This window comes from Lampetra fluviatilis, chromosome 13 (genome assembly GCF_964198595.1).
Source record: "Lampetra fluviatilis chromosome 13, kcLamFluv1.1, whole genome shotgun sequence".
Taxonomy (NCBI): domain Eukaryota; kingdom Metazoa; phylum Chordata; class Hyperoartia; order Petromyzontiformes; family Petromyzontidae; genus Lampetra; species Lampetra fluviatilis.
The window spans coordinates 13,972,756-13,999,929 of record NC_136287.1 but is presented as its reverse complement, the minus strand read 5'-3'; the positions used below and the strand labels follow the sequence as shown (position 1 = coordinate 13,999,929).

The 27,174-nt window shown below is 48.5% G+C and overlaps 1 protein-coding gene across 5 annotated transcripts in view; it reads right to left on the bottom strand.

The window, feature by feature from the left end:
- The window catches only part of UNC13B (unc-13 homolog B), a 176,022-nt gene extending 163,617 nt beyond the window's left edge, over positions 1–12,405 (bottom strand). For 4 of the 5 annotated variants that reach the window (XM_078862355.1, XM_078862357.1, XM_078862358.1 and 1 more), the window contains exons 1-2: positions 12,098–12,405; positions 1,654–1,683 (exon numbers count right to left, since the gene is read on the bottom strand). In XM_078862355.1, the coding sequence (XP_078718481.1) occupies positions 1,654–1,683; positions 12,098–12,119 (52 nt within the window). In that variant the 5' untranslated portion in view covers positions 12,120–12,405. The remainder of the gene's footprint in view (positions 1–1,653; positions 1,684–12,097) is intronic. The other variant, XM_078862359.1, reaches the window with a different exon arrangement.
- Between the last annotated feature and the right edge of the window lie 14,769 nt (positions 12,406–27,174).

Below are 27,174 nucleotides of genomic sequence, written 5' to 3'. Positions count from 1 at the left end.
ACGTTAAGAGACACTGGGGAGGTGATGAGAGGCGTAATGATGTCACGCGACATTGGGATGTGGTTCTGAGGAGAGGGCGCGATGACGTCACGAGACACGAGGGAGTGAATGGGAATTATGATGTCACGAGACACGTTCGGAGTTACACTTAGAAACGGGAACACACGGATTGCCGATAAAAATGCAAATTAGAGGTATTACGTGAACTGCTTAGAAAATGTAGTGTGGCTTGGGAAAGATACATCACTGTGTTTAATGGCTGGCAGATTAGGCTGGTGATAGAATGGCAGCCAGAGGAGGAAACACACCAAAGAAGATGCCCACCACAGAGATGGAACGATGAAATGAGTCCACGTGCAGGAGTGAAATGGATTGCGGTACAGCAGAGCCATGAGGGATGATGACATCGTGAAGAGGCCTTCACACAGCAATGGATAAACAACAGCTGGGGATTATGACGATGACGTCATGCGCGTGACGTGGCAGGCGTCACGCATGAGGTGCTTTGAATATCCAGGAACAATAACGTGACATTTACCTAAACTTCAGCTACCCTGTGCGTCTGTGAAACACTGTCGCTGATGCCGCGATGCATTCGTGACGTTTGTCAACACAATACTTGGAATTCTGACGCAAGAAATGATACGCAAGGTAGACGACGTCACCCACAACAAGCATTATCTTGCCTCCTGTATTGCACACATGTGCAATGGCGACATAGAGTGAGAAATTAAAACAAGACTGCAAGTGGTTCGTAAACTGCACCATGAACCTGATCACCCGAGTTCAATTCTCAACCGTGGCTAGCAAGGAGTGGCTAGACATTTTTACCCGACAATCACATTCGACATTTTGTTTGTAAATTTCCATCAAATAATTCTTGAGATTGATCGAGTCCTTTGTAGTTTTTGTCTGTCTACTCGTACAAGATGGTCAGCGTGGATCAATCACTCAGGACTGATTCAGAAATCATTCTCCACTGTTAGCCGTGGCTGAGAATGAAACACAGGTCGGTAGGTTAAGAGAAAAGTGCGCTAACCACTGTGCCACCATCCGTGAGCTTTCCACAAAAGGAGGATAACATACATTCCACTCATCTTGTTCGGTTTCATTCAGATATCCTATTGCATGTTAACTATATGACCAAACACAATAGAGCGGGATTTTAAGCACTCCTTGCACTCAAGGACCAAAACGAGCCCCCCCCACCCATGCCTTTGGCGGACCTTGAAACCAGACACTATAAAGTCCCCACAGACACCAACCACATGTATATGGAACTCCTAATTTAGAAATATGTTTACCCAGCTGACACATTGTGGTGTGCTGCAAATCCCCAGCACGGCAGTGTATTCCAAGAAAAAGTAATTATCGGAAAACTGAGCAAAAATGCTATTCTACTCAAACTTTTCAACTCTAAGGTGGTCAATAAAAGAGAATACATTATTTTTTCATTTAATTATATATATTTCTATGTACGTGACTTTACCGAAAGAACCAAGAATATGAATAAGAATGCATGATGGTCAGATTACAGTTAAAGATGACAGCCATGTCACTTTTACTGTCATATAAGACATAAGAAAAAACATTTTAAATGGTAGAAATCTGTTGTGTGGGGTAACACATGACGGCTGGAATGCATCAGCTTACCTGGTGGTCCCGAAAGCTTTGCTTTCTTTACTGAAAGACAAAAATACAAAAGAAACATTACTGTGAGCAACAGCTCTATGAAGTTCCAATAATTTTTTTTTTTTTAAAGCATTCACATGCATGGATATTATAACACGTCTTTGGAAATATTTAAGTAGCAAACGTGTTTTGCCCTCACAGCCACAACACTGGAATATTTGCAACAACTCCAAACTCTGGTTTGCGTCTCGAAATTTGGGGCAACCCTTTGATAGATTGGTCTGATGTTCAACAGCGTAAAAGCCTAGCATTTTAATTCTTTCAAAATTGACAAAAACTGACTTAATATTATATTTTATAGGTAATCCATGATTCTGGCTTGCTACATTTGCTGCACAAACACAAGGGAACTGTCGTTAACAATGCTAGTGAGAAAAAAACCCGATGAACATATTGTATAATCAACTCCAAACCTGATAACAAAAAAAACAACCACCTCCTCTTCACACAGAACATCAGGTGCCGGTAATGCAGTCCTTGTTTACCGAACGATATTTTCGTTCTGAGAAGATCAACACTTTATATCGCGCCTCACAAACGCAATGACCGAGCTAATAACTTAGGTACATGAAATGATTCCACGAACATTATACCCCACTTAAGCTTCAGGCCTTTGGCAATCCACTGTTGGATGAATGTGCTCCATTAATGTACCGAGGAAGCTCCCAATATGTGCAGCGAAACAGCAGACAATCATGTCCAACAACAATTGATAACTCAAAAAAAATCAGGGGTTCACAGGGGTCTTTTGACCATACTTCACCATGCTGGTCAGTAGAAAGTCATGAAGCGGTGGCCCAGGACCAGTTTCGATATCACTGACCACTGATGTTAGCCGTGGCTGGGAATCGACCGCAGGTCACCAAGTTCATTGTGCAGTGCGCTACTCGCTGCACCACCACTCCCCCCTCACCAATCGACCCCAGCATAGGGTGGTGTATACAATATGTATAAATGTGGCCACTATTCAACATCGTAGAACTCTTCTTGTTCACAACATGAGTATCCATCATATCGTTCCAATCATTCAGCAAATATTGCTTACACAAACAGCTGCCTGAACTGAGGCAATACCGCCCAGCCACAGCGGCCCGCTCACCCCATCTATCCCCTCTGCAGATCTCTGTGGGAAATTCTAAGGGCGCAATAAAACCTGTGCAACGGGGAAGCGTATGTGACTTAGCAAAGTGGGATCCTGAATGTGCGTGACCTGGCCCACCGCACCCAAACGTCCAAGTGGCCAACTGGGTCCTTGCTGTCCCTTTGTCTCAGGGGAATTTCAAGCCCAGGAAATGATACCTGTGCACTGGAGACTCCAGTCATTACATAACCCATATTAACTTTGTATTAAAGGTATAACCAATACGTTGCCTAGGACCAAGTTATCCGGAACGTGACAAATCTTATCAGACCATAGAAGCTAAGCTGGTTTGAACCTGGATAGTGCTTGGATGGGGGACTGCCATGCATAACAGGTGTTATAGGCTTCTGGAGGGCTAATGTTGTCAGCATAGGTCGGTGCAGCAAAGTTAATTGTTGTACTGCCCTATGCTCCAACGTCCATGCTCCCCACCTTCCAGAATGACCAGGATGGTGACATTGTCAAATATCCCCCATGACCCGCATGGTGTGGGAAGGCCATCATCCAGCAGTAGATAGACAAAAGAGCTGTGCATGTCAAAAAACTAAGATAAAAGCATGAAACATTCATGCCGCATCACACGCAACGTACTGCGCATGGCATCGCAATACTGGAACGTCACACCAGGAATCCCCCGAAATGTATTCAGCGTACGATTCCGTTGGCCAAATATTTTAATTGGTCTTAAATTTTCTAGAGATACACATGGGAGACACGAGGCAAGCAAGCCCTCTGTACAAGGTGCAACATCGTTTTATTTATTTTCGACCCGAAGATGCTGTATGCTGCATTACAGGACATCGAGACCTGGTGCAGTGCAGATGAAACTGCTGCCCATGCAATAATGCAGGTGCGATGAAGTTTACACACCATTGTATATAAGACTTCTTATAGACATATAAAGCGCGGTATTCAGTTAGACATACATGGGGGTAAAAATAAACACATTCCTGCGGAAGGAGCTGGTAGGAACGTTGGGTTGCTCGGTCAATGGCCAGGGTCAACGGCGGCGTGGTGTATTCTGCAAATATGTCCGACTGAGGGCAGGCACAAGCCGGCGGGCACAAGCCGGCGTGAGTCGGTTAAACGTTGAGTTTTATAAGGGCACCACGGGGTGACCAAGCCCCTCTCCACCCAGCCCCACCCTCCCCACCCTCCCCACCCAGCCCCACCCAGCCCCACCCTCCCCACCCAGCCACACCCCACCCTCCCCTCTCCACCAAGCCCCACCCCTCCCATTTTTGGATGCACGACGGACGGACACAATAATCCCCTGTGGGCTGGTGTAACCAGAAGGTATGAAAGGCGAATAGCCAAAATGTTGGTACTGCTTTGGCAGTGAAACAAATGACAATGGCCATACATTTTTACTTACACGCGACTAGAATTGATTCGCTTGTAAAATCAGATTAGTGTGGCATATATTGAGCGGAATGGTAATGTCAATAACTATGTTGCATGCACTGTGATGCTTTGCAGTCTTAATGAGTTGCCACATTTGTGAAATTACCCGAGACCTTTCTATACCCAACACAATGGGAGTTGAAATGGCAAACCAAGATTTCGCCACCTCTGCCATGAGCTCAAGAGATGCGAGTGGCTGCTGAATGAATAGCCGGAGAGGTTTGTCTGGCACCTTCTTCTCCAATTCATTCCAACTAAATCACAAAATATACATTGATTCCGTAGCCAGCGTATTAGAGGACGTGGTCACAAGTGTGTAGGCTGTTGGTGTTTCGTTCCAGTGAGTTAGTGTGCTGTGATGTGTGGCTATAGTAGGACGAGCGTTGACATTCTCTCTTACTTCGTTGCGTTGGTAAAAAAAAAATCAGCGATTATTTCCGGCACTACAATGTTAAGCAGGTTATTGTGAGGCACCCACCACAACAAACTGTGCAGAGGTGGATTGCCACGTATCAATTTTTTGTTAAGGTTGGTCGTCTAAATGAAGAAATGGCCACACGTGGCAGTTCTTTTGAATTGGTGGTCTGCACAATGCCGAGAACCTTCGCACCTAAGATGCTGCACGTCTTACATCTACGCGCAGTGGTGTGCTGCACACACTACTACAAAGGAGGACCCTATCAGCATCAGTCTACACGTGTTATTTGTACAGTGCTGTGTCTATATACAATAGCATTAGCATAGGGGAGGAAGAGGGGAGAGCATGGGGGATAATGGAGGATAAGGTGAGGACAGTAAGGGATAGAGGAAGGGGGGGGCAACAGCATGAATTGGAAGGGGATAATGGCTTGGGTGAGGAGAAGGAGATGGAGGGGGGGTGGTGGGGGGAGAACAGAAAATATAATGGAGGGTAAGGGGAAGGGATATTGCAAGGGATAATAGGGCGTGACGGGAGGGGCGATGGTGGAAGCAGGCTGGTGTGTGCTGTAGAGGGGGGGACATTGGGAGGGATGGGGCGGTGGGTGGCTGGAGCAGAGTCTCTCAAGGCTCCTGCCTTGTCTAGCCTCCATGCTCCGCGATGTTGTTGGACAGCGCGTGGGGAGCGGTGGTGGAGCTGTCAGCGCGCTGCGCTACGAACTCGGCGACCCGAGTTCGATTCTCGCTCACGGCCAAGACCAATGACGGTTATCGGAACAGGTCCTGGGCATCCCCTAGGTCGACTCAGCCACAAAATGAGTACATGGTGCGTTGTGTTAAAAACATCGCCACTGGGGAGACAAAGGCGGCCGGGCGTGGTGTTGGCGACCCACCCCTTTTGTGTGCCGTGCCGGGCTTCATAGGTGCTCGCTAACTGCACTTGCCCCAAGAGTCTGTGAAGACTATAGGGGGGATCTTTGTCTTTGTGTGTCAAGAGAGGAGGCAGGTGCGGGCACAGGTTGAGGTGTGGGGATACCAACAACAACATAGCTCACTTGGGATAGGGGGGCACTGAAATATATTGTCACATCTAGAACGTGTATTTAGCATCATTTGCATTGATGGCTGTATGGAAAAAAAAACGTATTAGCAATTAAGTCAAGGGATGGGATCACTTAAATTATGATTTGTAAAAAAAAATTCGCTCAACAAAATAATCACCTTCCGATATCTGTCAAGAATTGTTTTGGTACACATCATTTTTGGCCACGCGGCATTCTGGTCGCGACGTTGTCTTCCTTGCTTCCTGTTATCATTTAGTTTTTTTGCGTAAAATTAAGATAAATTATCCTCGGATCCTGAATTGCATCGTCTAGCGCCAACACCACAACCCACGCAACGATGCCGGTGACCCAATAAAATGTACTGTGCCGTCAAATGCCTTCGTGGTCAATCTAGCATCATAATTAGTTTGCGTGTAAACTCATTTGCATGGTCGTTATTGAACCGAGCCCTTCTCTGCATTTCGCTATCGCGGGTTGGGCGGTGATTCCCGCGGGCCCCCACGGTGCTTACCGGGCTAGCATTGTGTAAGCACGCAAGCCGCAGAGATTCCCGCGGGCCCCCACGGTGCTTACCGGGCTAGCATTGTGTAAGCACGCAAGCCGCAGACTTGCAGGCTATGTTGACCACCACACACAACGCAAACTCGACACTCGGTAAACAAACATTTATTCATATTTGTGCGTTTGCAACGCGTACGAGAGTTGGGGCTGCACACACCGAAATCTTCCTGGGTAAACAAGTAAGACGCAAAGGGTCGTCGTCATCATCATCATCGACACCTCCAGCAGCACCGGCAACTGCTGCTGCGATAACGCCACACGTCGCTTGTTCTAGATTCTAGAATGTCTCCCTCCCCTCCTCCTCTATCCTCCTCCATCGTGCGTGGGATTGAGGCTGGGGTGAACACGTAACTTTCCACCGCAGTGGAAACCAATTGAGATGCACAGCAGTTTTCCATCAAATACCCCGTGTCTTTCCCAAAAACAAACAAAAAAAATCGATACGGCTTCGCCCACATAACAAAAAGGGGTCCCTGAAGTATTTTGGTGAGGTGTATCACACAAACTTAGAACACAAAGTTTGCCTCCCAGGGAATGCAGTGCCCTCAAAGAGATGGGGAAATTATTTATGTGCCAAACGTTCTCCCTAATATTGGCATCGTTAACCAAGCTGTGTAATTATACGAAGTGGCCTCAGGAGCTCTTGTATGTGGTTAAACTTTAAATTCACCTGTTATAAAACACCTCCTCTCTTTAGTTTGGCGACTACGTGGATGCAGAGGGCTTTGCGTGGTTAGGTCATTCAAAGTGTGCGATGCATTGTAGTCTGTGGAGTGTGCTTGGAGGTGTATGTGTGTTATCCTGTTTCTGTCGATTTATTCATAATTAAGGACATATATACACAATAAAACGAGATATATTAGTATAATGTTGCAAAGAGGAATGATTGAATACATGCAATGTATGTGCATGAATGATGTGTGTGCGTGTTAGTGCTTCCATGTCTTTGCTTGTCAGGATGTGCATCTCAGTGTGCTCGCCAATGTGAGCATGTCCTCGTTCTGTCTGTATTCGTGTCAGTGTGTGCTCCTTGTGTGTCTGTATTCGTGTCAGTGTGTGCTCCTTGTGTGTCTGTGCGTGAGCTTGTGTTTTAAGGATGTTGTTGCTACTGCTACTGGGCAGTTGGAGGCAGTTGCCCTCCAGCAGCAACAACGGAGGGCGGAGGAGCGACGCTCACAACAACGAACAGAGCGCCGGGTGGCTAAAGCACAGCAAGTTGACACAGTAGGGGGCCAGCAGTCATCTTAAGCCAGTCGACCCGTGGCACCTGCAGGGTCTGCCCCGTGACCTCCTGCCAGCGGGCGTTCGACACTTCACGTGGCCTCAAAGTGCTCCTAGCCTGGCACAAGCGTCGTGGTGACGTCACCGCCACTTAGTGGCCAATGGCGCTTGTTGTTGTTTGTAAGTGCTTGGACTTGCCCGTGTGCGCGTGTTCCTCTAAGCAGGCGACACAACAAGTCGGTGAAGGCGACACGGAGTGAACCGTGCCACCTCCCATTAGCACGGTTGGCTGCGTACGGTGCGAAAGAAGTTCAACGTATACACACACATACACGTTGTTCAGTGTATGTGTGTATTAGTGTCCGCATGTACTGGTCAGTGAGTGTAATTGTCAGTGTCTGTACCTTCAGTGTATGTGTGGTGTTCTTGTCAGTGCGTGTGGGGAGCGGTAGCGTAGCGGTCAGCGCGCTACGATGCGATCCTGGCGACCCAAGCACCGATTCCCACTCACGGCCAACATCAGCGACGATTATCTGAACCGGTCATGGGCCTCCCCTAGGTCGACTCAGCCTCAAATGAGTAGCCGTGCGCAAAAACATTTCCACTAGGGGAGACAAAGGCGGCTGGGCGTGGTGTTGGCCACCCACTCCATCGCGTGCCGTGCCGGCCTTCATAGGTGCTCGCTAACAGCACTTGCCCCTACAGTCCGTTGAGGTGTGTGCGAATACACACGTGCGCACACGTGTGTACACGTGTGCGCGTGTGCACGTGTGTGCACACGCGCGTGTGTGTGTGTGCGTGACGCGTGTGTGTGTGTGTGCGTGACGCGCGCCGCGGTCCTCTCAATCACCTCCGGAAGTCTCCATCCCGGATCTGCCCGCCGCTACTGCTGCTGCCGCCGCTGTGTTCACTGCTCATGAAAACATCCTCCTCCTACTACCCCCTCCATCGTCCTCCTACCCCCTCCTCCTACTCCCCCCTCTGAGGACGCCGCCGCTCACTCGCCACTTTGGCACTTCCCGACCTGCAGTCCCGACCGAGCAGTGCCGACTTGCGAGAACTGTACCACGTGTGCAGGAGCCCCCCATGTGGAGTACGGAACGCGACTTATCTAGCCCCGTCTGTCCCTTCGCGCTTGTTCTCGAGCGCTGTGCGCCCGCCGCATATCCCAGGCAGGCAGCCAAGACACGCGCTTCCAGCCATTGTGGTGGTGGTGATGGTGATGTTGTTGTTGACATATGCATAATATGGCGTTATAATCTGTGGCTGCGTGGGGCTACGTGATGGAGAACAGACGGCAGTGTGCAGCAACATATATAGTTGTACGGTACACGTGCATTGCAGTTCCCGTCTTCACCAACCTGCACTGACCAGCGTGGTGAAGTATGGTCAAACACCACCCACCACCCAAATAGAGACCATCATCCAGCACTTCCACAGTCCAAGAACCCAGACCAAATACTTCACTGGGAGGGGGGGGGTGACACAATTTACTGGTTCCATTTTCCTTACGTGGCCAATACCAGTGAACTGTGCGCCACACATTTGCGCGAGGTTTCAAACGATTTCGCTCGCATTGGCTGGCGGCCGCGTAAATAAATGTGTGCCCCTGAAAGTTGTGAGCTCCCTGCCGAGGTGGTGGCGGTGCTGCTGGATTTCCGCTCTGGCGTATGGACACCGACTCAGGAAGGAGGATGGGAGGGGGGAATCAGCGGCGCAAACCAAGCCGGATTACCGCACTGTCAGAGGTAGTTAAGCTCATTGCGGCGAGGATGTGGGACCGGTGGGGGCATGGCGATGATGCGCTTTGATTTATGGCCACGTTCGTGCAACGCCGGGACCACGCGAATCCGGAATAGCAGCTTGCTGGCTCCGAGCGGTCGCTTCGTGCACGCACGCACCGAGTACAAAGACAAAGCCCCCCCCTCCACGCCGTATAGCCTTAACAGACTGTAGGGGCAAGTGCTGTTAGCGAGCACCTATGACGGCCGGAACGGGACACGAGGGGTGGGTGGCCAGAACCACGCCCGGCCGCCTTTGTCTCCCCAGTGGCGATGGTAGCACACCACACCAGGTACTCATTTAAGGCTGAGTCGATCTATGGGAGACCCAGGACCGGTTCAGATAATCGTCACTGGTGTTGGCCGTGAGCGGGAATCGAACTCGGGCCGCCGGGTTCGTAGCGCAGCAGTAGCGCTAACCACTACACCACCGCTCCCCCCACACACACACTGAGTTACACATACACACACATACTGAGTTACACATACACACACACACTGAGTACACACACACACATTGAGTACACACAGACACTGAGTACACACACACACTACACATACATACACACAGAGTACACAGACACACTGACTACACATACACACACACACTGACTACACACACACAATGAGAACACACACACAATGAGAACACACACACAATGAGAACACACACACACTGACTACACACACACAATGAGAACACACACACACAATGAGAACACACACACACAATGAGAACACACACACACACACAATGAGAACACACACGCACACACAATGAGTACACACACACACTGACTACACACACACAATGAAAACACACACCCAATGAGAACACACACGCACAATGAGAACACACACGCACACACAATGAGAACACACAGAACACAGACACACACAATGAGAACACACACACAGAACACACAGACACACAATGAGAACACACACACACACAATGAGAACACACACACAGAACACACTCACACAATGAGAACACACACACACAATGAGAACACACACACACAATGAGAACACACACACACAATGAGAACACACACACACAATGAGAACACACACACACACAGAACACACACACAATGAGAACACACACACACAATGAGAACACACACACAATGAGAACACACACACACAATGAGAACACACACACACACAGAACACACTCACACAATGAGAACACACACACACACAGAACACACACACAATGAGAACACACACACAGAACACACAGAACACACACAATGAGAACACACACACACAGTGAGAACACACACACAGAACACACACAATGAGAACACACACACACAGTGAGAACACACACACAGAACACACACAATGAGAACACACACACACAATGAGAACACACACACACAATGAGAACACACAGACACAGAACACACACAATGAGAACACACACACACAGAACACACACACACAATGAGAACACACACACACACACAGAACACACACACATAATGAACACACACACACACAGAACACACACACACAATGAGAACACACACACAGAACACACTCACACAATGAGAACACAGAACACACACACAATGAGAACACACACACACAATGAGAACACACACACACAATGAGAACACACAGACACAGAACACACACAATGAGAACACACACACACAGAACACACACACACAATGAGAACACACACACACACACAGAACACACACACATAATGAACACACACACACACAGAACACACACACACAATGAGAACACACACACAGAACACACTCACACAATGAGAACACAGAACACACACACAATGAGAACACACACACACAATGAGAACACACACACAGAACACACACAATGAGAACACACACACACACAGAACACACACACATAATGAACACACACACACACACAGAACACACACACACAATGAGAACACACACACAGAACACACTCACACAATGAGAACACAGAACACACACACAATGAGAACACACACACACAATGAGAACACACACACAGAACACACTCAATGAGAACACACACACACAGAACACACACACACAATGAACACACACACACAGAACACACACAATGAGAACACACACACACAGAACACACACACACACAATGAGAACACACACAATGAGAACACACACACACAGAACACACACACAATGAGAACACACACACAGAACACACTCAATGAGAACACACACACACAGAACACACACACACACAATGAGAACACACACAATGAGAACACACACACACAGAACACACACACACACAGAACACACACACAGAACACACACACAGAACACACACACACAATGAGAACACACACACACAATCTGTGCAGCGAGGCGCACACCGCACGCCTCCACCGCTGTGCGATCAGCAGCCCGGCACAGCGGAGCGCGCTGCAACAGGTCCCGGGGTGCAACAACAAACGCCGCTCCCCCCTCTCTCTCCCCTCTCTCTCTCTCTCCGCTGGTAACGAGAGACTCTCCCTCCTCTCTCTTCTCGTTGTCAGCGACGCAATAAGCACCACCACCACATCACCATCTTCGTCATCATCATCACCATCACCATCTTCATCACCTAACCCGCACGACGTTGTCTCTCTCGCCGCAGCCGTGCAGAGGCGACGGTGTTGTCAGCAGGTGCACCCCCCGGGGGGGGCAAGGGGGGCGATGCGGGCCGACCAACAACACGCGCGTTGCAGGAGGAGGAAGAAAATTAACGACGGCGGCGGCGACGACACCAAAAGAGAGAGAGAGATGTAGTGACATGTCAAAATACCCGCTTACCTCTCACGCACAGGAGCGACATCTCGACACCAACCCGGGGCTGGGCGGAGGCTGCGTGCGCTCGTGGCCACGCGCCGGCGTCGCGAGTGTGTGGGTGGTGGTGGTGCTTGGTTGTGGTGGTGCTTGGTTGTTGTTGTTGGTGGTGGTGGCTGCGAGCGATGCTGGCTGGCTGGCTGAGCTCTAAGCTCTGCTCACGGCGCCGCGCTGCGATGTCACTGCCACTGCCGCCGCCGCTGTTCGGCAGAGCGGACCTCGCCTCGCCATCTTAGCGCGGGGTGGGGAGACGTGACGCTGCCTTGTGACGTGGGGAGGAGACCCCCCCCCCCCTGCTCCCCCCCTGCTCCCCCCCTGCTCCCCCCCCCTGCTCCCCCCCACCTGTTCCTCACCCCCCCCCCCCCTTGCTCCTCACCCCTCGCTCCTCCCTGCCCCTCACTCTTCATTCCTCACCGCCCGTTCCTCACCTTTTGCTCATTGCCCCCCCCCAAACCCATCACCTCCTGCTTTTGACACACAGCTCCTCCTACCCTTCTGATCCTCACCCCATGCTGCTCACCCTTCGCTGCTCACCGCTCGCTCATTTACAGCTCCTCGCCTTTTGCTCCTTACTCCCAACAGCTCACCTCCTACTCCTCACCTCCTACTCCTCACCTCCTACTCCTCACCTTCAACTCCTCCTCACCTTCAACTCCTCCTCACCTCCTGCTCCTCACCTCCAACTCCTCCTCACCTCCTACTCCTCACCTCCTACTTCTCACCTTCAACTCCTCCTCACCTCCTGCTCCTCACCTCCTACTTCTCACCTTCAACTCCTCCTCACCTCCTGCTCCTCACCTCCTACTTCTCACCTTCAACTCCTCCACCTCCTCACCTCCTCCTCCTCACCTCCAACTCCTCCTCACCTCCTCACCTCCTCCTCACCTCCTCCTCACCTCCTCCTCACCTCCTCCTCACCTCCTCCTCACCTCCTCCTCACCTCCTCCTCACCTCCTCCTCACCTCCTCCTCCTCACCTTCAACTCCTCCTCACCTCCTCCTCCTCACCTCCAACTCCTCCTCACCTCCTCCTCCTCACCTTCAACTCCTCCTCACCTCCTACTCCTCCTCACCTCCTACTCCTCCTCACCTCCTACTCCTCACCTCCAACTACTCCTCACCTTCAACTCCTCCTCACCTCCTCCTCCTCACCTCCTCCTCCTCACCTCCTACTCCTTCCTATCCGCTCCCCACGCACCCCGCGCATCACCCCTGATGCTTCCATCTTCTGATCCTCACCGCCCTGCTCTCCATCCTCGGCACCTCACCCGCCTCACCCGCACGTGTGGGCCATCTCTCTCACACTCACCGTACGCCGTGATGCATCATATACCAACAGTAACAACGGCCAATCGCCACTCAGTGGTGGTCACGTCACCACGTGCCAGGCTAAGTGCACTTAAAGTGCCACGTGAAGTGTCGAACGCCGGCTGGCAGTAGATCAGAGGACAGAGCCAGCAGGTGCCATGGGTTGACCGACTGAGATGACGACTGGCCAATGCACCACCTGTACCCCCTACTGTGCCAACTTGCTGTGTTTTAACCGCCCGGCGCTCCGCTCGTTGTTGTGAGCGTCGCTCCTCCGCCCTCCGCTGTTGTTGGAGGGCGACTGCCTCCAACTGCCCAGTAGCAGCGTCCTTCACGAGCCTCATCCACAGAGGACGATCTTGACACCGCTGGTCCCAGCCATCGACACTTCATATACACAAATACAAAGACCCCCCGTATAGCCTTAACAGACTGTAGGGGTAAGTGCTGTTAGCGAGCACCTATAAAGGCCGAAACGGTACACGAGGGGGTGGGTGGCCAGCACCATGCCCGACCGCTTTTGTCTATACACCGTACCAGGTACTAATTTGAGGCTGAGTCGACCTAGGGGAGGCTCAGGACCGGTTCAGACAATCGTCACCGGTGTTGGTCGTGAGCGGGAATCGAACCCGTGCGGCCGGGTTCATAGCGCAGCGTAGCGCTAACCGCTACACCACCGCTCCCCACAGTCAGCATAACACAGGCGCACATCCATCACACGGACTCACCATCACCACCGACACGGTTGCAATAACGCCACATTCATCACACACATCCTAGCACACGTACACCAACACACTGGCACGTGTATATACCATAGAAGCGTGTGGCAGACGTTACCATTGTTTAAAGTGAATAGTGAGCGTATTGTCCACCGGATAGACTGCGCCCGGTCATATGAATGTGAAATTGACACCAGATTTGCCTCTGATATGGCCGAGTACGGCTCGACACTTGTTTGGATAAATAAACACAAACGCACTTGCACATTCAATATGAAAATGTCCGCTTATGGTAATCATACAGCGCAAACTGCAATTCACACAAGCTGGAGAACCAGTCCATTGACCGAGCAGAGTTTCGCTTTCAGAATCAGAAACTTTATTTCGACTGAAGGAGGAATCCGATGAGCTCTGAATCTCTTTTTCACAGATGTCCAGTATGGGCGGGTCAGGAAGTGCACTGCGGATAATCCACTGCTAGATGAAGGCCTCCGCCATCTCTCACGATCCTGCGATGCAACATTGAACCCAGCGCCTGCACACGAGCCGATTCCATCGCTCCATCTCCTCGGAGGATGTCCTCTCGGACGCGATCCATCTCGTGGCTGGCACTCACGTGGCTGGCACTCACGTGGCAATCGTCCTGCCCACGTTTGCCTACTTGTCATTTACCTGCGAAGTTGTATCTTGCACGTTAAGTTTAGCCGTGCATCTCTCCAAGGTGCGATTGGTCAAATTTCCAGTAGAGGCTTGGAATGGGGGCATACCTTAGAAAGGCTTACGTAAAACCATATTGACCAGAATGGTGAAGTATGATCAAATAGTCGTACCGACACGTCGTGACAAATAGCTAAGAATAATAATTCAACAAAATGTGATATTGCCTGAAGGTGTTGCATGCATTTTAAAATACTGTAATGCATTTCACCTTGGGATGCCTCACTGGTTCTCAAGACTTTCTTGAGTCCTGCTAAATAAGGTTCTTTGAACATTTCCACGAGTGAGAGTTTGGATTCTTGCAGGATGAAACTAGAGCACACGGATAAAACCCACCACACGTATAAAAGTGTATGTGTCATTCAAAGCACTGCATATTGAGAATCAACAATCAATTTATGTACTTCCATCTTCAGTCCACGTCACAGCCAGCATCCTCAACACCTCGCATTGCGAATTCAAAATACTTTACCCAGAAACTGAGCCGGGTAAATCCCCCAACCAAATTCCACCCTGCATCTCTCCACGCTTCTTTGCACACATTTAGCTTTGTTACGTTTTATTTTGTCATGAGCACGGTAACCCAGTTACCACATTCACACTGTTATCAAATCCAGGGGGAGTTGGGGGTGTGTGACTTCTGCTGCCAGTGTTGTTGTGTTCAGAAGCAAATACAGAGAGAGAGAGAGGAGGCTGCCTTCACGCAGAGCATCGTGCGAGATGCCCCATGATTGAATCTCCCTCCCGCGGTGGGCTGAGTGCGGCGACGTTGCGAGCTGTGAACGCGCGCCCTGTCGTGGCCGCTGTTGATATCGCGACGGAAAAGTGGCGTTCATTTGGGAGGCTGCATGCAGAATTTGGCCCCCAGGCAATGACTGCTGTGTCCAATACGTCTACTGTATATAGAACCTCGTAGGGCGTGGTAGCGCTTCCATGTTGTACAACCCATTGTAGGAGTGCCTTGTGACTCACGGTAAACGATGCTAGGCCATGAGCCCAAATCGTGTATTTTGTTACTTATCGGTACCAATCGACGTGATACATGTTCAGTGAATTATGTGATAATTATGTGGGTGGGTTATACAATAGTCCACTCTTATTGGCCGTATACATACACGGGTATGACTAAGGTTTTGCAACTTTCAGTGGTATTCATTTCTCCTCTGATCCATGGGCTATTCAGTGCCTGGGTGTATTACAGTGCGCCCATGTCGGGGAATGATAATTGTTTGTGGATTTCTTGAATGTTATTCAATCTCGGTACTTTGGGCACTCCTCTGGCGAAGTGACAAATTGGCTAACAATCCCAATCATGAGCCTCATAAAACCTCTTATATTCTTTGGGTATTTCGGTAAAGTCACGTGACTTTACCGAAAAACCCAAAGCATATGAATTCCTGCAGTCACGAAAGCTTTAAGTCAGGATACAATTAAATTCATTATTTGGTGGTACTGCGTTGCGCGAAAAATGTAACACGTAACTGACGATTTGTTGAGTTTTTTTCATGAAGACTTAACGACGCTTTCATGGACAAATCGCAATAATAAGTTATTTTGAAACATTTTTACGGAAATGTTGTGCTTGATTCGGATGTATATATATATTTTAATTTTCCAATCGCATAATTGGCGATGGTTTTCACAACATTGTAAAATTAAGTGACCTTAGACTAACAATTGTCAAATTATTGGTTAAACCCGTCACAGCTTTGGAGACTGCTTACAACATAGCCATAGGCTTAACTGAATTATACTACAGTATATTGTGTTTCGTGCCTTTTAGCGGCTTATGTTAGTGCCGGACTGCAAAAATCATTGGAGTGTATTTAGCTTGCATCCATGATCTACGGGAATTAATGTGGAGCTCTGTCACTATATCACACTGGTATCCATAGTTTATATCTTCCTCGTCACCGGTTTACCCAAAGCAACGTGCACAAAACGCTAAATAACAAATGTCTGTCTTTCCTCAAGCATATTCCCAGGGCTCAATCTCTCACTGCATATTGCTTGGGTCGTAAACTCGGAGCAACGGTCATAATGCATTCCTGGATGTGGTGTGCCGGATGTGGACATATTTTCTGAGTCTCAGACCTGGAGAGACCCGGCAAAAATGAAGCCGTGCTTGTCCCTCTATATGCAAACTCATATGCAGACTCGTTCTTCACCCAGTCCCCCCATCTCGCTCGCTCACACGCGTCCCTTGCGTATCCACTGCTCCTCTAGTCTCACCTGATTTGGATGCAAAAACCAAATCCTCCAAATATGTATTTCACTTCAGTGAGTACACCAACCCTGTGAATATCAACATCCAAACAACGATCTGCATGATGTGGACTTCAATAGTAGCCTCTACCCACGAGGAATATTTATTTGTGGTCATCCACTGACCTTCAACCATGACGCTCCTTGCACACAGAACAATATTCCATCTGCTTTACATCTGAACCCCATTCCCTCAGTTTTAAATGAGCTACCGAATACACGCGTTGCCCTTTGAAACCATGACGTTGCATATCCGTCTCGCCGTGTTCTGAGATATGGGCGCATATGTGAAAAAGTAATATTTTGTGAACATTCACAGCACAGTGTATAAATATGAAATTACATTCACGCTATGCACAAATGCTGCACTAGGCAAGATTTATATATTACTTAGAACTGTTTCATTTCAGTCACACATTTCATGCACATCTTCCTAGTCATTTATTTTCTTTCCCTCTGATCTTGGATTGCGTTTGTGCGCTGCACTGCTCAGTACACACCAACCTGTGCGTCTCTCTTGAGAAATCGACTGTTGAATCACAGCGGGCTTCTGATCTGATTAAGGCTTAAAGGTCACCTATTACAGGTCTGCTCGGATGTCGCCGTGTAATAACACCGACGCGAGTGTGCAGCGCACTCTGTTGACCAAGCGGTGGGTTGACCTGCCGCGTCTCACAGCGCGACAGCCGCATCCGGGCAGCAGCAGCACGTGCCGTGTGCCCCTCCGCCTGTCGAGACGGGGCTGAAGGCGCAGCCCTGCAATTGCTTGCTCGTGCTCCTGTGGGCGTCAGAGGAGCGGTAGTGGTAGCGGTTAGCGCTGCGAACCCGGTAACGCGGGTTTGACTCCCGCTCACGGCCAACACAGGTAACGATTATCTGAACCGGTCCTGGGTCTCCCCCCGGTCGACTCAGCCTCAAATGAGTACCTGGTGCGGTATGCAAACATCACCACTATGGAGACAAAGGCGGCCGGGCATGGTGCTGTCGTTTGGAGTGGGATCCCCGTCGTTGCTGTTGAAGATTGTCGTCATCCATCATCGCTGTCGTCTCGTCGCCATCGTGGCTGTCGTCTTCACCTGATATTGCGCTGCTAGAGGGCAGTTGTCTGTCTCGGTTCAGCGCCGTCAGTGTCAGACGGCTAGCGTTGTGTATAGGCTAGCAACCAGTGCAGAGTTGTGTATAAACGAGAGAGAGAGAGAGAAGAGTGTGCACCAGCGTAGGGTGTGTATTGTGCAAAGGGTGCTCGGTTAAATAAAATAACTGCCTCCAAGAATTAGCGTCTCCGCGATAAGTCACTACATATGTGCTCGGTTACTGCACCTGCCCTGACAGTCTGTTGAAGGACATACCGAGGGATATTTGTCACTTTTCACGCATGTTTCTAGGACCCATCTTTCCTCCTGTTCACGAGGCCCCATTTAATAGTGAGACCACTCTGCGTTTGATTCCACTCCCCTGCTCACCAGCTGCTGCCTCCTGAACCCTCAGCACTCACGCTGCACTGTCTCTGGCCTTCATCTTTTTCAATTCCACCAATCATCCCGGTGAATCACAATTCTGGACATTGGTGAGGCATAGCCCTGCAGCTTGGGGAGATGGTGGAGCTGCATGATAATCTGATCATCATCTGTAACCCACCAGCAGCTGTGAGCGGTGGTGTCAATGCACTCACTTCCCCAAAGAGGCCAGTCTCATTAGCACTACAGCGTGAGTAATGATAGTGGGGGCATGCTGTCGTAATAGCTTGTCAATGGTAGCTCATTTAGATGGCATTTCTTTCCAGGCAATTGGATTATTCTGTCGGTATAATTGACAAAGAATAAATATTGTTGTTTTTATGCATCTCTAGTTTCCCTTCTGTCTGCAGTATATTTGCTTTTTGTTGTTATTTGTGTTGTTTTCAACTGCTGTTCGTGGTGATAACGGGATTTGGTGTTTAAAGTATGGGAGCACACTTTCATCCTCTGTGTCCCCTGACGCATCACCACTGATTCTGAATTAATCTTATTCTATTGATTCCACATCTATCCGCCGTAGCTTTCAGTAGCTGCATGCTGCACGCTTTAGGTTAAGCGGGTTAATCACTGACGTGGCCTAGCAGTTGTGCGTTCGTCACTTGCTTAAGAGGTTCACAGTTCAAACTCGGGAGGTAGCCCCGGTTATTACTGTGGCGTGTATTAACCATAAAATGCGTGCCATCTTCACAGTGGACGGTTTTCGAAATGAGTAGGTCATTTTGTGTCATCGTCATGCGTCTAAATTTTACAAATTCGAAAATTACCAACAAATTATTCAATTGGTATTACATAGCAATCATCACCCCCTGCTGGCAGATGGATGCCTGCTCGCAGGCCAGTGCTAAATCGCTTTGGTGCCCACATGGACAGCTGCCATTGAGGGTGCCCTTTCAAACCTTGAGAAGAGATACGATGCAAACCGCTTTACGCGTGTAAAGCGATCAAACGTCAAAGTGCAGCCCTGGATTTGTTAGCTAAAGCCACTGCTGCCAGAAGGGCCTCCACCAGAGCAACCTCGAGGGCCCCTCGAGGTGGTATTTGGTCTACTCTTCCATATTAACCAGATGTCTTGGAAAAAGTGGGAGTGCCCACGCTGGATCCCTCCATACACGACCTGCCCATCGACTCATTCTGGGTGGGTAACTATCCTAAATACCTTCACCTCTGTCCACCCAGCAATGCAATTGCGTTCATGATTTACCCTCGTTTATTGAAATTGGTGTAAGAATAGCCAGTATATTTAGCTTCCATAGTTTGCAAGCTCAGTATAGCCTGCTGCACGAAAATATGAAAAAGAATGCGTCAGGGTGATGGAATTGTTTTAACATTGTAAATCTTTCAAATACAGTATTGTTAAAAGTCACCTCTCTGCTTTCAACGTTGTTCTCCACACAGGTAAGCAGGTCTTAATGCTTAAAAACATATACATGTATGCACACTGCACAATGAAAGTGAAAGACAGCAGCTAATTCCTATGCACCACCGAGCAGAAAACTGGAACAGCCCAAAGTGGTTGCACGGCACAGCCGCCGTTCGTAAGGCATTTTGAAACCTCTTAATGAAAACGACTGAACTCAAAGTGTCACAGCTGCACACTGCATTTATGCTGGGATATGTAATTGTATCGGTACAATGTCATATTTTTATTACAACTAATTAAAGCTAATTAAAATGGCTACAAATGTTGAGCACTTTGTCAATCCCCCCCCCCATTCCCCCTGCCCTCATGCCGTTTTGGTCACGGTGGTTGTTCAAGTTTCCCTCACCGTCGTTGATGTATGGATGATGAACTTCTTCGGCACCGTACGTAGCCATCCGTGCTACTCGGAGGTGATATGAGGCTTGGGCAAGCTCTGGCTCCGAGTCCCCAGAGTCGGAGAGGAGTTTGCCGGTATGTCTACGTTGTGAAACGGAACCGGAGGCGAGATGGAGCTGGGTCACTGGATCTGAAGCTGGGGTCATTGAAGCGCTCCAGAGCCTGGAGCCAGAGCTGATGTTCCAGAGCAGATCCACTATTTCCTGCATTCACCGTTCTACAAACAAGGAAGAGAAAAAAATGCATTTGCATGGCCTCTTTAACACATTCCAAGATGCATTTTTGTCCTTGGAAATACGGCGATGTAATTAGCGATAACAGCTTTCAGGACTTGTGAAAATAGCCGCCACTGAAGTTAGTCATGGCCAGGAATTGAACACAGGTTGCCGGGTTCGTGCATGACTGATAATTATGGGGTTTTGTGGCTCTGGAGCGAGGGAAAATATGTAAAGCTGCTCTATAGCCGGAGCAGGGGCTGCTCGAGGCAGCCTGGAGAGAGAGCAGGGGGTCTCAGCTCCAGAGTCAGCGCGGAGCCTGGGACCTGGAGATGAGCGACAGGAGTGGTCTCAGAGCCAGGGCTCGAAAAACCAGAGAGCCAAAGCATTGCCAGCCCCAGTTGGTAGAAATGCACTAAGCACTACATGAAATGTGCCACATTACATTGTAATATTTTGCACATTACCAGATGCTCCAGTTTGTCAATAAAGTTAGACGAATCTGGTCACATAAGCACAAGACAAAGATAACGATTCCGCCATATAACCTTAGGGGCCGTCCATAAATTACATCACGGACCTAGGGGGTGGGGGGGGGGCTTCAGACATTTGTGACGATGTGTGACGAGGGGGGGGGGGGGGTTGAGAAATGTGACGTCACATTAAAATACGCAACTTTAAATAAATATAGACAACACGTTCTAATTTATTCAATAGACGTTTTGTTAAATATTTTCTCCTACAACATCAGAGTGCAGCACCACATTAAATACGCACTTACAATGACAATAGTTTAAAGCGATTTGAAGCATGTTTTATTTTCAAAATGGAAATATGGTTTTGGATGGAGGGGGGGCAGAGCTTTGTGACGTCATATTTGAGGGGGGGTCTGACTTTTTGTGACGCCGTGTGACGAGTGGGCGGGGGGACTTAAAAATTGTCCAAAATCGCGTGACGTCATTTATGGACGGCCCCTTAGCAGACTGTTGAGGTAAATGCTGTTAGCGAGCACCTATAATGGCCGGCACGGCACAGAATGGGGTGTGTGGCCATAGAAGCACACCCACACACACATACCTACCGAATGATTAACGCACAGCCAGATTTTTTCTTTAAAATACATGGGGAAAAGGCATCGTCTTGTTGTCTGGAGAATACGGTAATTATTTTTAAACCATTCGTGAGTGTGCGGCATTGAGACAGACGCTTGGCTGGTGGGTTCCCTCCAGGGCTGAAAGCGCGCGGTGTAATGTGGGAGGTGTTGCGTCCCACTTCTGTGGCGTGCACATCGGCCGATACAAGCCACGCGGGCACGGGTCGCGTGTGCCGATGTTAACGCCCACGCAACCATCTTCCACAGCAGCCGCAATCCACAGCTTCGCGAGGTGCACTTTGAGGCCACGTGACGTGTCGAATGCTCGCTGGCAGGAGGTCACAGGAGAGACCCAGGTGTTATTCACATCAAACGTGGGAGGTCATAAAAAAAATATATCTTTTTTTAATTAACCCAATGCTGAACAATTGCCTGATTACTCTCTTGGTAAAATTTGCCCCTACTGCAAAACATTGGCAGGACCCTCCTAAAAAGCAATTTTCAGACTTTGCGAGGCGTTTCTGAGTAAACAAGAGTCAAATATCGATTTAAAGCTTTCGTGACTGCAGGGATTCATCTTCTTGGTTCTATCGGTAAAGTCACGTAGAATGTGACTTTACCGAAAGAACCAAGAAGAAGAGTCAAATAAATATGATCACATCTCGCCATAGTCTTCTTCTGATTGAACCCCTCGGGTGCCGAAACAGTCGATAGCCGATCTCCAGCGTTGTGCCTCTGCTGTCCCAACCACGGTGGCTAGGAGATGTTAACTACCTCGCCTGGTATACAGGAGGTCGTGGGTTCGATCCCTATACCCTGACGCGTGTATATTTGGAGTCTGTACGTCCCTCTCCCCGTGGTCGTGTGGATTTTTCTCCGGTTTCTGAGGTTTTTCCCTCCACGTTTAGAATCATGCGTTTAGAGTATTCGGCTGCTATAAATTGCTACATGATAAGCCACTTCATTGAGCTATCATTTGTGACCAGGTCGCTTCTGAAAAAATAGCTAGAAAGAGCTCAGTGGACTTTTACCTGGTAAAATAAAAAAACAGTTTTAGTAATCTCCTGGCTTTAGGTCTTCGACCTGGTCGCTCACCTCTGGGGTGCCTCTCCGTCGCACGTGGCGGTTCACAGCTGGAAGTGGATGGTGCGGCTGTGAACCTCGACTCACAAACGAGTTGGGATTAGAACTAAAAAGACAACCCAACACGTTCGTCAATAACACTGTGGCCTTAAAAATAATCATATAATAGGTCACTTTCCGGGCTCAATGTGTGTCGTGAAGAAGGTCCCATTCGCCTATGCTGTAACAGTATTTATTTGAAAGACTTCATTGACGAAGGTGTTGAGTTGCTTGTGTTAATTGTGTTTGTGCTCCAATCAAGCATCACCGAGTACAATACTTGGGATATCGAATGTCGCCAGGGTGTGGCAGCACAGCAAGTGGGGCTGTAATCCGGAAATGTGCAGCATAGTATTATCGCCCTGCGTATGCGTGGTGGGGTCTTCTCCGTGCGCTCCGGTTTATAGCCACATGCAAAGCAATAACCTAGAATGAGACTGATCAAACATCCGAGTGCAGGAGCTTTCTTGAAAAGCCATGCAACTCGGTGGGGTTTTCCTGGAATAATAAAACGGCAGAGGATGCAACCACAACCCAAAGCCACAGCAAAGGCGTTACGCATATGCAAATATTGGTAAAGACTATGATAGCTGCATACATTCATCACATTTAAAACATATAAAGTTCACGTTGCGTCGCAATTTGCATGCATAACAATATCGTTGTTTTCTGTTGATACAAGTGATACGATAATATTATATTTATGGATAACAGAACGAACATAACTGTACAGCTACAAAAGATACGAGGGGACATTTTTACGAGAAACAAATTAAAACGAGTTGAAAAAAAACGAACTTGGCCCTGGAACCGAATCTAACAAGCTGGGCCCGAAATTCTGCCATTCATCGACTCTTCGTAAGAAGAGAAACATCCCACCCAGGGTACGCAACACCACCACGGGTGCACGGCGCAATGGCAGCAATCGCCGCGAAGCGACGGTGACGCTTGTGCCAGGAGTGGTGCACTTTGAAGCCACCACGTGAAGTGTGGAAGGCTCGCCGACAGGAAAGAGGTCACGGGAGAGACCCCGGTGCCGTGGGTTGAATGGCTGGGGATGACTGGCAGGTGCACCTTCTGTACATATGAGAACCCCCTATAGTCGACACAAGTGCTGTTTGCGGGCACCTATGACGGCCAAAATGACACGCAAGGGAGCGCGGTGGTTAGTACCAGGTCAGGCCGTCTTTGTCTCCCTATTGTTGATGTTTACACCAGGTACTCATTTCAGGCTGAGTTGATCTAAGGTTCAAATAATCGTCACTTTCGTTGGTGGCCGTGAACGGGAATGGAACTCGGGATGCTGGGTTCGTTGCGCAGCGCGCTAATCAGTGCGCCACCGCTCCCCGCACCAACACCCCTCTCCCTCCCCTCGTGGCAAGGCGCGCCTGCTGAGCGCAGTCGCTCCCCGCACACTGCACGCGGCGTTCAGCCTCCTCCCATCGCTCCCTCCTCCTCCTCGTCTCGCTCCCTCCTCCTCCTGCTCTCGCTCCCTCCTCCTCTCTCTCGCTCCCAGGTGTAGCCGACGTCTCCAGGTGTAGCGGACGCCTCAACGCAGAGCCACGCTCGTGTAACTGCGTCTGTGTCAAGTTCCAAAGTCAGTCACTTTCAGCCGCGTCCCTGCTTCCTCGTCCACTGAGAGGTACTAACTTTCTTGGTTTAAAGTTTTGACAACGTTACGCACTTCGGGAGGGCTACTTACACGAATTAATGCGGCGTTCTGGTGACATCGTGTTCACGGTTTGTGTCTGTTTGGCTTGCGGGTGAAATTATGACGTTGTCCAGTTTTGTTTTTAATTAAACACTTGCTATCTGATCTCGCGTTGCATATGCTTGTACAGCTGGTGAACAATGCGTTCTAAAGAAACGGAACTTTTAATTCTACATTTACACACAAGTACGAACGAAGCACGTCATCCTGGCGCGCGTAAAGAAACTGCAGAGATCAAGCAGGAGATGGATTTACAGGAGATGGATTTACAGGAGATGGATTCACAGGAGATGGATTCACAGGAGATGGATTCACAGGAGATAAATTAACAACAGAGCCGCGCTCTTGATTATTTGCAAAAGGTTGCCGTGATTGCATGATGATCAAATAGTGTACGTGTAGCGAGACTGGCATGTGACCACGTGTGATGAAGTCATACACAATCCACTTGGCAGCATGAAGACCTCATTGGCACGAGTGCCACCCTTCTAAACCTCCACGTGTCCACCATGGTGCACCAGCACCAGGTATCGAGATTTGAGTGCCGAGTAATCGCCAGCATCTCAGGTGACACTCTTTAGAATCTCCTTGAAGATCACTCACGTTTTTAACTTTTCGAAAACATTTTTTTAAAAATATGAGGGAAAATGTTGGAACATTTATACCACTCTGTGTTTATTTTTCGGTGGATGCTTACTTTATGGAACACCCGGTATTACACCACACGGTATGTCATAATGAGATTTTAATATGACATTTGCAAATTGAAGTGTATTTGTTAAATTCTGCATTAAATTCCGTACCGTATTGCTAAATGAACTTCTGAAATTCTGTAAATGTCAGTGAGCTTTTTGTTAAATTTCACTATTTTGGTTTATAGTCGACATTATTTAGAGCAGATCGTCCCAAAACCTCAGCACCTTTCATTTTCTGCTTCCCTTCGGTTTACTTTCCTGAGCTGACATTCCCATTTAGTCGCCAATTTTAATGATCACATTTTAAATAGTGTGAATAAAAACCAGGGTCATGCAATGGAATAGATTAAAATGTCAATGAATAATATACCACAATAATCCAATCTGACCATGACACACCGACATTTGCAAAACGAGTCTTCTTTTTGGCGGAAGATTTTTGTCAGTGACACCGTCCCCTTCCTCACCCGGCCACTGTGAATAACACGGGTTGCTGTACTGTACTGGCACGCGAATTAAACCTAACTTCATCATGACCTGCAGTGATCTATCTACTGCTGAATGAACAGCGTCAACTATGCCACTATCCACCTCGCTTCCACGTACGAAGAAGTGGTCTCATTGACCCTTCTCCAAAGTGGCCGTCAATCACTCGGTTGTTTTCAGTCTATTTATTTATTTAACCAGGTAAGGCCCTCTGAGCTATATAGCTTTTTTTCAGAAGCGACCTTGCCACAGATATCTCAATGAAGTGACTTATTTAGCTCAACCAAGTGGCTTATTTATAGAAGCCAAATAATCGAAACGCATTTTTCTAAATGTGGAAGAAAAGAAACCGAAGGACTCCGAGAAGAATCCACGCGACCACGAGAAGAGCATGCACACTCCAAATATACAGCCATCGAACCCACGGTCTCCTGTATACCAGGCGAGCTAGTTAACATCTTGTCACCGATGTGCCCTGTCTAACGTTACGCACACGAAATGCCACACTCGGATTTAAATTAGTTTTTATGATAATTATATTATACATATCCCTGTGCAATGCAGTACGTAAAATGTGACTTTGCAAATAAATCCTGACTTAAAGCTTTCGTGACTCCAGGAATTCACATTCTTTGGGTCTTTCGGTAAAGTCACGTAGATAGAAAAAATAATAACAATAAAATAATGAAAATGATTGTATTACTTTTTATTCACTTTATTTCCACTTTTATTATTTTATTGCAATGTTTTCTATCTAAGTGACTTTACCGAAAGACCCAAATAATATTTGCATATACAGAACTGCACCTGCCTCTTTATAAAACATCCGTGTAGATGTACACGGATGAATTTGTATGGATGTAGTGAGAGTGAACCCGCCGTTTGAGAGTTCAGATGCTTGTTCATATTGGAATAGACAACGGGTATGACTTGGCGGCAACGTGTCCTGTCCTGCACGGAGATGCTAAGTGTTACCCTGGTGTCAGTGACAGATAATGTAATTTGGGGCAGGCACGGGAAGCGTAACATTCTTTTTCTCCTTTCGTACGGCTGATGTAGACGCAGAGCTACAACGACAACTTCACATTCAAGTGCTCAAGCACAGATAACCGCGCCCAGGAGTAGCATGACACTCACCCCTTGCGATACAATTCACTATGAGCATTTATGTTGGCGATTTTATGAAGATGCCGCGTGTTTTCGTTTTCTTGTTTACACACGTTTGTGCGAATCGCTAAGAGCCCGGACAACCTCAGTTCAATTCCTGGCCACGGCGAACATCGACATCGAGTGACCTCTGAACTGGTGCTCAAGGCCGCCTCCTTCACCACCCCGCGATGACCAGGGTGGGGAAGCATGCACAAGCAACCCCCACGAC